The 12,135-nt window shown below is 40.5% G+C and overlaps 1 protein-coding gene and 1 non-coding gene across 2 annotated transcripts in view; both read right to left on the bottom strand.

Moving 5' to 3' along the window:
- The window catches only part of LOC118419776 (relaxin receptor 1-like), a gene marked incomplete in the record, with an annotated part of 17,256 nt that extends 5,787 nt beyond the window's left edge, over window positions 1-11,469 (bottom strand). The window contains 10 exon segments of the mRNA XM_035826365.1: window positions 444-515; window positions 769-840; window positions 946-1,017; window positions 1,616-1,687; window positions 2,087-2,158; window positions 4,657-4,768; window positions 5,315-5,401; window positions 5,979-6,113; window positions 8,562-8,700; window positions 11,246-11,469. Of these exon segments, the coding sequence (XP_035682258.1) occupies window positions 444-515; window positions 769-840; window positions 946-1,017; window positions 1,616-1,687; window positions 2,087-2,158; window positions 4,657-4,768; window positions 5,315-5,401; window positions 5,979-6,113; window positions 8,562-8,619 (752 nt within the window).
- On the bottom strand, window positions 1,086-1,169 carry Trnal-cag. The gene has a single exon. It is a non-coding gene; the product is annotated as a tRNA-Leu (tRNA).
- Window positions 11,470-12,135: the final 666 nt, after the last annotated feature.

Genomic DNA, 12,135 nt, shown 5'->3' with positions numbered 1-12,135 from the left:
CTTGGGGATTGGCTCAAACTGGCCCGCTGGACTTCATCAGCTACGTTATATTTGAGTGTATTCCCTCAGACTAACAGTGGGTGGGCATGGTTACCGCACGAGAGAACAGCTAGCGGCTGCTTCAAACTCACTCAAGAGGATCGTTCTATATATCAGCTGTATAAATTAAGACTTGTTTACAAAGAGTCGGTGAGGAACGTTGGAACATTGCCCAGTTTTCTAAACCACATAGAATTGATGAGCGTTTCGGTCGTCAGTATTCACTATGAGCTTCACCGTGGCCACTTGGACGAACCAGCACGCCCGGATGATGATGATGATGATACAATTGCTCAAAAAAAGATATGGGATACGGGATATGGCATGTTCAACTGTGTTTGTTTATATCTTTATGTGATATATATTGTATGAATAACAGAAAAATTACAACCAAGTGAACTTACAACCAGTGAACGTTTCCCAGTCCACTAAAGGTGCCAGGGTGTATTGTCGTCAGCTTGTTGTCTTCAAGATACCTGCAAAATATTAACACGAATTTCATTATAACACATCTCTCTTAGTGTATGGTTGAAGCAAATGCAATGACCACACAGCCATAATACCGTATTAATCATTTTATGTGGATAGTGTGTAATTGCGCGGCTGTACCAACATCTACAGAGTTTACCCGTGCAACTTCAAGGTTCAAACAACCTAAGATGGTGGATAATACATACGTCTTGGCCACGTCAATGCAAATGCTAGTATGCAACTAAGAGTCTGACTTACAACCATTGGAGCTCGTGCAGATTTCTGAAGGTCCCTGGCATCAGTGTCTCTATTTCATTGTGTGAAAGGAATCTGTAAGGAAGGAGAATATCAGACTCCGCATTGCTTCCCTCTAACCGTAGGAATGACTGGACATAATTTCTACAAACGATGAAGCATAAAAATCATCCTACTTACAGCCGAGCAAGTTTGTGTAGTTCTGCAAAGGTATCCACGTGAAAGGATCTAATCCGATTTTCCTGAAGATTTCTAAAGCAAAGAAGAAGTAGATACAACCTTTCAGAAAGAAAACAAATTGTGGAAACAAAAGGAAGGTCTGTCAGAAGTGGGATTCGAACCCACGCCTGGAGAACCAGACTGCGACCTGAACGCAGCGCCTTAGACCGCTCGGCCATCCTGACAGCTGTATATGCGGAACATTCCATGTAGTCTTCTGTCCGCCATGTTGGATGGTTAAACCCAGAAGCTTTATAAGACTAATTTGCTTTTGAATATCATGTAAATACTTAGTACGTAGTTCAAAGGTTTTAGAGACGACGCACATTCCATGTAGTGTTCTGTCCGCCATGTTGGATGTTTAAACCCAGAAGCTCTATAAGACTAATTTGCATTTGAATATCATGCAAATACTTAGCACGTAGTTCAAAGGTTTTAGAGACGACGCTATTGTTTCGCAGCTACAAGCTCTCTCAACAACAATAGTTTGTCAAACCAGTAGTTATCAGATAACAAACGTTAAACAATTAAAATGCATAAAGGCGTTAGTTCGATGAAAGGTAATTACGGGAGATCCTAACGTTAGGACAAAAGCCAAGCTATGTTTGGTGAAACAACAATGAAGACCTACAGCTTGGCGAGATTGCGTAATCCCCTGAAGGCGGTTGGCTCGATGAGCTGGATCTGGTTTCTCGGCAAATTCCTGAAATGTTGAGAGGAAGGTTAGAGAGGGGACGCCGTGCTCCCAGCGCGGGTGGGGACATTCACGTTTGGCCTACTCCCGTTTAGGAGGTGGAGATGTAGTGTCGAAGTATGACGTAAACTCTTCACAGTACCGGTTCAAATATAACATCGCTCCTCAACGAAGCCCATCGATAGCATTGTCCTATCAAAATGGGCGATTGCGAAACTGCATTTGATATTCGTTTGATACTAAATATGATCATAACTATTTGATAAACGTACTGATACGTACAAAGCAAATGTTAAAGTCAAAGGACAGGTTTAGGCAAAACCTTTAGGCGATGGTATCTTTTTTTCCAAATGAGTAAGTAATCTTGTCAGCCTGATACATATTGTGTTCATTATAGAAGGTACTTACAGTGATTCTAAGTTGATGTAGCGCATGAAGGAGTCATTCTGTAACGTTTTGATGTTCTCGTTGTCAATTTTCCTAGAATTGAATAAGAAGCACAAAGGTAAAACAAAGAAAGAAAATTGTACCATTATTATCAATCAATGATGAAATTTTAGCACATGCTGCTTTAAGTACCCGAAATGATATTGCTGAGTGAAGCGACACGAAGGTAAACAAACACAATCAAACCAACAAAATTTCGAGCAGCTACTTGAAATGAAAGAACGGAAAAACCTAATCACTATTGATAAATATGTTACGATGTTGAAACTCATTTTGTCTCTTTTTCTTGTAGTGCACAAACATATTTTTACGGTCCAACTTTCTAAGTAATGATTTATGATTATTCGCACAGGCTTAGTACACCAATTTCAAATGTATCGATCAGCGAGGCCTAGGGAGGTTAAGTCAATGTCAGCATTTCCTCCATCACACTTGGTGCGTATCACTCACGACTGCCTGAACGATAGGAAACGGTTTTTTAAAAGTCTTACTATCTGGCGCGTCAGGATTCTGAATTCTTGTGAAGGCATGTAGTTAACAAGTGGCTTTCTTCATTATGTTAAGGCTTAACCGATAACTAGCTCCAGATGGTGTCTAATTAGTTGATGATATAAAGCCACCACTTGTCGAGTGCACGTGCAATGTTGGCAGTGCTCCAGAGTATGTTACTGCATGCTGAACTACCAAGGAACAGATAAAACTAAAGAATTTTTTTTCGATGATTTTGAATCCTTCGTTAGCCAATGGAATTTCATCTTTTGAAGTTGCAATAAAACACGCCCTCCTTAAAGCGTCTTGATATCTATCAAGACATTCAGTTCAAATGAAAAGTTTCATTGTTAGTTTTCGTCGAGGCCCGTGGCACCAAGGCATTTCCTAATGAATCCCATCTGATGAAATCCAGATGTAGAACAATAGTTACAGGTCATTGTGGTTCCCAAGGCACTCAATCGTACACTTGAGAAACAACCTTTTAAACAAACTGCAAGAAATTCTCTCCTGTCTAGTTTGATTCGATCCAGACTTTAACGACAACATCACATCGTGCTTTTTAGGTTTAGTGATGCATGACAATACTGTTCAAATCTGTTTATAATGGCACCCGCCGTAACATGACAGTTCCTTGGATGTGTTGCTAAGGCTTTGATAAAAACATATATATGCGCTCAATTCATAGCGGTCGTTTATTTTCAAGAGAGGCATCTTTCAGAGGCAATGAAAGAGTTCTCTAAATCTATATCGTAGACACTTCTCAGTACATGGGAATTGCTTGCTTATAACGAGAGTATTGTTTTGTATATAACCTAATGGAATATTATTATAATATATATATAATAATATTCTCAGAACATTGGTGGTCCTAACCTACAAATCTTTTGAAATCCGCGTTTCTGATGCTATTAAGAAAATAGTTGATCAAAATCATGTAACAGTTGCCTGTTGAGGTGACTGTATGAGTGAGTGTGTGTGGTAAGGTGGGAACGGTTATCATAGAGTACAACAGTGTTCAGGCTTACAAACAAGTACGTTCAAGTCGCTCTGGGAGTGCACTCGTGACATGTGATCTATGGTGTTGTTTGTGTTCCAAGACGTTTTTTTCTACACAACATCCACTCCATGTCGTTGCCTTATCAGGTCCCACAGGCATCCCTCCTTGATGCCGCTCTAACCCGTTGCCATTAGAGCTCCATGCGATGAAAGACGACAGAAGGTATGCACAGTATCAGGCTGACACTTGAAGGTCCTTTGTTCCACTGTGTATCAACTGGAGGAGGTGATTTGTACGGGGTGTTTCCAACTTTTCATTTACGCTTGCCTTTCCTAGCATTATAGTCGCTGTGGGAAAGCAGCAAGTACGGGAAACCCTGACTGACTGTTTTTCAAAGGCAGTGTTTTCACACAAGTGGCCGTTTGTTCTCAAAATAACGTGTTATGCAATAGCGTTAGGGTGGCAAAAACAGCAGCTTTCATTCCTTTGAGTCATTGGAAGATACTTGAGTCTACAGTCGTTTTAGAACACAAAAGTGATAATGAAGCGACATATTTTGCATAGCGTACTTTTTGTGTGTAAAAAGCATGGAGTTACCACTTAAAGGAATAAGAAAATGCCCCGTTGGCAAGTTGCTGTTGCTAGCAGGAATGAAAATTAAACGTTGCTTAACAATACAATGTTATCTAACGCTGGAACAATATTGGCATCTCAAGAAGAATGCTAGGAAAGCAGTTAATTTGGACCATTATGTCATGCACAAATGCAACTGATGCCCACTGAAACCGTGCGAGTTTCTCCAATTTCTTGTAATCAAAGTTACAACAAAAAACAAAAATGAGAGTCTTGTCCTTGGTACAACCACAGAATGACCACCCACGATTTCATCTCTTACTAAATTTCATTTTGGAGCCAAGCAACGCAGTTGACAGCGGAACAAAATTGCAAAAAGACGAAAGTTCTTTGACAAGGTACAGGTTTTACCAAAACAATCCAGGTGCTGCCATTACGAAGTACACATATTTGGTGACATCATACTCACAATCTGGTGACGTTGATGGAGATATCCGCAGGTATGTTGTAAAGCCCGGTGTTGTTACAGGTAACCCGGGTCTTCTTTTCACACGTGCACAGAGCGGGTACCGACATGAGAGCTGGGGATATGAAATTATAGCAAACAGTAAAATATCTTGCTGAAAACGTTACAAAGTTTAACCTTGTTGATAAGTATGTACAACACATGGATGAAAGCTCCCCCTATAAGATTCTGGCACCCTCGTGACTACATTTGATGGTATTGTCCGCCATGTTTGGTTTACAAATCTGGACATCACCAGGTAAAAAGTTTCCAAGGAGTGGCTATTAGCCGGCTTATTTCTTCGTGTCAGAAAAAATGTAAATGTGATATTGATCAAAGATAGAGTTGATGAAATGATACATGACGAAATCTTTTAAAACACCAGAGCCAGGTTTTCCAATTGGAGATCCTCCATTTTAGATTCTTGTTCAACTCTCCTTATCAAATATTCTGTACTGCCAAACACATTCATCTCCGTTTGCTTTATTTCATTCTTATGCCTCCGAAAAATCTGCCCAGAGATTGCGCTTTTGCCTTCTCATATTTGCTTGGAAATCATACAGTATACAGTCCCAAACACAAATTGGATCGTCATTTTAGGACCAAGCAGCACCCAACTTACTGCATGAGTCGCTCTCCCTCGAATTTCCTTCACGGATTCTTGTGGCGTGAAACGCATCAAAGTCATCGGCCCATCCATTATTGTCACCTGGAGAAAACACAAAACACGGTCAGGACTTAACAAACTTGGACAGCTCCCATCTTGGCACTGGTTCGGATTCCCCGATGTCAGTGACTCTGTTTCTTTCCCCTCCCAGCGGAAGTTGCGTGCTGTGGACGGACATGTGTTGTCCAACAACCGTTAATCCACACTGTCAAGATCTTGTTGGGGGCAAAAATGTACTTGAACAAAATGTGTTTTTCTTGGCATGAAATTTGAAAAGTGGGACCTAAAGAACTTAAAGCTGAAAGTGCGAATCTTATTCAACACCAAAATTTCCCTTAACATCTTACACTGAAGGGGGGGGGGCTTCACACGAAGATACCAGCGTTAGGTTGGTATCAACCCTAAATGACCTACATGTACACGTCTATACTCTTTCTGCATTTTTCCCTGTCACTGCAGCGATCAGAGGATAAGACTAATTCTACAATAGAATGGAAACCAGATGAATTGAATAAACCCATCATTACCAGGTTTGTTTCTTAAAGTTAGTTATTCTATGACTGAGGTATGAAATATGTTGAAAGAAAATGAAATTCGTTTCTGTGAATTTTTCACTTACCACATCTTTCCTCGTCAGCGTTGTTGCCGCAGTCGTCCCGCCCGTTACAGTGCAGTCTCTGCGGCAGGCAGAGGGACAGGTTCCCGCACGGGAACTCTCCCAGGGGACAGGGGGAGGGGGACGGGCTGGGCTGACCTGCGACGGCAGGAGCCGAATAGAGACTCACTGAACTGCCTTAACAAAACGTCATAAAATACTGAGCTGCTTCATAACGTTGTAGTATTATTAAAGGCTAAAAGAAGTAGACCGATGTCAATCATCCACTTCTAATTTCCTGGTACACAAACAAGATAGAGGTGTTTGCACTCACGTGACTGTGACGTAAGTATTGTCTGCCATGTTTGATGGTTAAACCTGGAATCTGGCAGGAAAATTTGGATTCGTTCTTACATTCTCTTTCATGTACATTTGATTTTGATCTGCGTTGTGCTATTACTAAAATCAGAATTAGTGCCCACCCCCTTGAAATAGAAAAAGGGCGATACAAGAAGTTATCCGTGTATGAAAGAACTTGTAAATACTGTACGTTAGATATGGTAGAAGACGAAACACATTTTATCTCAAACTGCCCCTTCTATAATCAAGAGAGAAAAGAGCTCTTGAAAAAAGTCACCAAATTTTATCCTAATATCTCCATGTTTACAGACAAAAAGAAAACTATTCTCCCTTTAACGTCGCAAAACCCACACATTACAGAAAAAGTGGGATCTTTCGTTTTCCACTGTTTCGGAAAAATAAGTCAAACCCAATAAGTTACATCTTTAACTAGTTTTAAATTAGACTAGAGTAGTCGCTCACTATACTGTTTACCATTATTTGTATGTCATTTTTGTCACTTGCAATAAGCCCTCGGGCAAGAACTTGCAATAAAACTTATATATTATATAACGCCATATGCAAATGTACATGAAAGTTCAACCAGTATAGACTGTAAGTGTAAAACATGTACGTAGCCTACATATCCTCGTAACTCTTTCTCGGTCAGCATGCCTGACACACTCCAAGAGACCGCAAAGACTCAGCTTGTTTTGGTTTTGGCTGTGAGCCCGATTTGCTGGCCGGGAATGTGTGCTCGGGTGAACGTCCTAAAACAAGGCACATGTTGTACCCAAGCACACATGGCGTTTGACAAACTTCTGGACATTTCTGGTCAACCACCTGACGTATCAATCTTATGCACTGTTAGGCTCCACTCTTTCCCGACTAGAGAACATTAAATAACATACGTGGCATGGCATATACAACTTTAGACATACTGGGTGGTTGGACAACTGACTTCTATTTGTGTCCTTCGTGTCCGAAATATATATATATAGACGTGACAGTGACGTTCCCATCAAAGATAGAGTTGATGAAATGATGCAATGCGACTTTTTAAAACACCACAGTCAGGTTTTCTAATTGGGGATCCTCCATGTTGTCGAAATGTGTTCAACTCTCCTTAATAAATATTCTGTACCGCCAAACACGTTCCTCTCATTTTTTAGTATTAGCCCGGTTGGGCAAAATTGTACAATAAAGGTCTTCATTCATTTAAACCTCAGTATTCCATGCAACAGTAGAGTGCGAGCTATGAATTTGAGGAGAGTAAAATACGTTTTTCGCCACCAAAGAAAAATAAATCTAGACATGACAGTGAAGTTGCTATTAAAAATGAGTGGATGAAATGATGCATGGCAACTTTTCAAAACACCACAGTCAGGTGTTGGCTCAGTACGACATGATTACAAGTGTATATGTTTGGATTTGATCGGATAGGATTGGATGTGATTTTTTTATATCTGTGGTCAAGATAAAATCGTAGCTTTTGAGGTGGCATCTCACTGTATTTGGGGCACCGGTGTGGGTTCGAAAGATTACTCAACTAATTTCAGAGATAAAGAACGAATTCTTGCGTTTTGTGTATTTTGTTGTCTCGTAAGTTATACTTTTATGCATTACGCAACAGTTCCGCAGTGAACGAACCCTGCAGTGCCTCACCGGTTCCCTAAGTGCAGCGAGATACCACCTTTAGATCCATTTCAAGGACTAAGATGTTAAGACTTATTCTTTATACCTATCTTTGTACTTTGTGTAATATTCGTTGCCATACTTTGTGCCATGTGCAAATGTCGTGCAATAAAGTTCATGTATGATAACACACAGTTGAAGGAGGAGCTTACAAACGTGAGGTTCACAAACGTGAGGTTGAGAAAGAGGCATGATATGAATGGGGTTTTTGTCAAGTGGTGACGATTTGATGACAAAAACCTGAATCCTTTCTTGACCTGAGTTTCAGCCGTGCTTAATCTGATAATCCAACTAACAGATATTGACTGCTGTTACATTTTGCGTCTCATGACATTACATTACTCAATACTCTTGTGGGAAAAGTTGTGAACATTGTGAGCAGGATACAAGAGAGAGTTAACAATGGGAGAGAGTTTGAGTAACTTTGATCCACTGTACAAAACCTTTCTTCCTGAGGGCTATCATTTCCAGCATTGGAAATGATATGATTCTGATTGAGTTTTATTTTTTATAGTTAAACCGTATCTTTTTTTTACTTCTGACAAAAATAACTATCTTGACTACAGGACCTACCCGTAGTAGCTGATGTCATCCACGTAGCGATGAGGATTATGGGTAAGACCATCATCATGCTCGTCTGCTCACGTGACTCGAGTGTGGTGAACAGTCATTGGTCCGGTCATTATTCTGCAGTGCCAACTTGTCTGTAATTCTGTAAAATACGATCACAAAACAACAACGTTAAAGGTTTTTTTAGCTGTGTATTAAGTCAGGCACCATCCTACCTTACCGTCACTCTGACAGGCACGTATACGTAGCAGGATTGTTGAACTCCTAATTTTGCTCAGTAAAATTACGACCGCAGGACATTTCAAACGATAACAGAAACACTGGTACATAAAACAACCTAGTAAAAGCAACATACAGTGGTCGTAGCCTTGAGAAATGTAGTACCAAAGTTGAACCAGCTACCACACGGCCGTGGCTGGGTAAAATTGCAGTTTCTTTTCAAGGCCAGCTCAGTTTAATTATGAAGTCTGGAAGCAAGACAAACGATGAACCCTTGATAACCTTTCTGGGGTACTTTTGTGCCTTTAGGCGACAAAATTACATGTCCCAAAAGTCTGCTAACTTCTTTCACGTTTTCAGCAGACACTGTGGCTGATTTGTAGGACGTCTGGGATCTTAAGACATGATCTTTGGTTTGTCTTCTTTTGGAAAAGTCTAAGTAAGGACAAAACCTTCTCCACCATCTCACAGAGGTTGTCGAAATTGGAAGATTTACGTCTGTGAGACGTTTACTACAGATACAATGGTCGGCTTGCCCAGTCACGAAGAAAGAGGAAACACACACAGATGTAGAACCTTCATAATAACACGAGAGATGAGCTGTCAGACCAACCTTGGCCCGGTGCTATTTAAAGGTTCTGGCGGTCGGGTTTGCGAGAAACAAGCGACAGGAACTAGACGGAAACACATGCTCCATATACAGTGATTCTTAGAATGGATACGCCATTCGTATCTCAACTTATGGTTTATACATTTTATATCTTTCTATGATCTCATCGCAATACTAAAATAAACTAGGAATTGTATTTGGGGGACTGGGTCCCTGATTACGAAAGTTCCAGCACATTTAACTTCATGTACAATTGCCAGACAAAGTGTTTTTCTGGTGTCTTGACAACTTCAAAAGCCACCTTATTGCATATAGGGATGCGCACAACCCTCAGTATTAAAAAAATGTCAGTTATTCGTGTAATAAGTCGTATGTATCAAAAGTACTATTCCAGTCGTTACTTTTGAAGTCTTTGTTTCAGGCATCACAGAGTCCGTGATATGCAATGTTACAAGGTTGAGAGCCAAGGTAGCCGTAGCTTTGTGATACGCAACATTCGGTCGCTACTGTAACCGACTAACCGCAATATACACAGTGAAAAGTGCATAAATAAACTTAGGTAAACTACAAGGAACTGATAGATCTAACAAACATTTGCCGATATGGTTCGTTTAATAGGTAACAGTCGCCAATGCTTTGTGTGGGGTTATAAACATCGTTTGATAGGCTTGCAACAATGTGACAACTGAAAGATTACTGTTTACAACAATGACCGCAAGTCCCATACATGGATATTTGTTACTCACATGTGGTTTCTCACACGCAAGTCAACTTGTGCCAAATATCGCTTTCGCACTACAAGTGATTCTAGGAATATCCTCTTGTCGTATGGGCTATTATTGTTGGGGGCATTCAATATCAAAACACACTCGTGACAGTCATAACAACACCGATCTTGGGTGACCACAGTATTTATATGGCACGAAAGTGCGAGTTAAACTCAGTCAAGGGCATTCATAAACACACGTCTTAGAAGTCCAGATCTTGGAAAAACAGCATATTTAACAGGATAGAGAGGGTGGCGGCTTCTTAGAAATATCAATGATTATGAAATAACTCGCCGTGGCGAAATGGTATTTTGATGTTTACCAGTATGTTGCCCCATTTGAGGCGAAACAACTGTCGTAAATGTCTACCCAGACCGATCGGGGTCACCACGCTTCCCGTTTTAGCTTACCCGCATTCTGTAGGCTATGTAAAAACACGGCAGTGCTATCCGGTAACTGTTACATACAAGCTTCGTAAAACAAATCATAACGTCCTCTTGTACAAAGGGTAAACTCGAGGAAAATGTATATGTAGTGAACTAATACGTATGTTCGACAGTACTGTATAAATCCTTGGGTAATGATGAATACTGAATACGTTCAATATTGGGACTATACTACTAGTATTATAATCATACAGGACATTCAAAATGTTCTTTTCTTACAAAATGCACCTGCAAATAAGCTTATAGGTTCAATAGATCCAAAATATGACTTTCGGATCTTCCTGATTAAACACTGAGGAAAGTAAAATGGAATCAATTCACCATATCTACACTCGATTTTGATATCTAAGTTATATTCTACTACTACTACTAAGTTATATTCTACTAATACTACTATATTCTACTACCATATGCAATATGCTTGTTATTCCATTTCTATGACAAAAATCAATCTGACAGACTTTATTGTGGGTAGCTAAACAATGCATTAGCGTCCTCTCATATAAGCACTTGTGACACAGACACCAAAACATTCAACCGCAAGCTGTAACACCTGTGGTTAATTCCGTAGAACATCCAAAGTATGGTCGTAATGACCTATAGCTATAGCAACATGTAGGTTAATATTCATGAAATGAGCCGTACCTGAAGAAGTACAATGCTAGGCCAACATCAGACGCAGCGGTGTTCTCCTGAAGATGGAAGAATACAATCAACAGTGTGGAAGCCCGCGTGTTAACCAACTTCTCGCGCAGGCGCAGTAGCCCGTGCGTACGCTGTGCCAACTCCCCTTGGATCTGAGCCAGGTTCATAGTTGATTACCCGCGAGTGTTGCCGCTGTTTTATTTGTGGAAACAGCGCCCCAGGTCCTTGTTGACGAGAAGAGGTGATAAGCGATCTCCGAGGTTCAGGTGAAGGTCAAATGCGATGGGATTACTGTAGTAGGTCCCAAGGCTTGGATCAACTCACTGCAGCAGACAAATAGTCATTTCATCATGATCATCACATTCAAAACGTAATCTCTTCTATGGTGAAAAAGCTGTCCCTCTAGATGACTCAACGTTATTGGAGTCAACGATAATCATTCATAGCAATGTTGATTAAAATATCAACTAGAATTATAGCTTGAGACGAAGACTTCGCATTTTGATCAACTAAGCTGTAACGTTGTCTTTCCAGATTCCCCGAAAAAAGTCCTTTGTTGAGATATGCCACGATGAATTCGAAGAAGCGCACAGGATCTGTTTACGTTGTAGAAACCTGACATACACATATCCTACAATTTCAAAGATGTCCCCTGTTTTCTAAGTGAGATCAACATCCGTGGTTTGAACCTAGCTCTCATCACCTTACGTGAACTGCTCTCCCAGTGGTAACTTTACAGTGTGCTGTGAACTTGAACTTGTTGGATTTGGCTTTGAGGCTTGCCTTTCCCAGAGCCCAAAGGGTTTTTCAAGTCCACTTAAAAACGGCAGACTCTTACTGACTTTATTTTCTGTGTCATCACAGTCGTGCCACCAGAGGAAAGACTCCAG

The sequence above is a fragment of the Branchiostoma floridae genome, chromosome 7 (genome assembly GCF_000003815.2).
Source record: "Branchiostoma floridae strain S238N-H82 chromosome 7, Bfl_VNyyK, whole genome shotgun sequence".
In the NCBI taxonomy this organism is placed as follows: Eukaryota; Metazoa; Chordata; class Leptocardii; order Amphioxiformes; family Branchiostomatidae; genus Branchiostoma; species Branchiostoma floridae.
The sequence above is the reverse complement of the archived record's forward strand: the minus strand, read 5'-3'. Positions and strand labels throughout refer to the sequence as shown.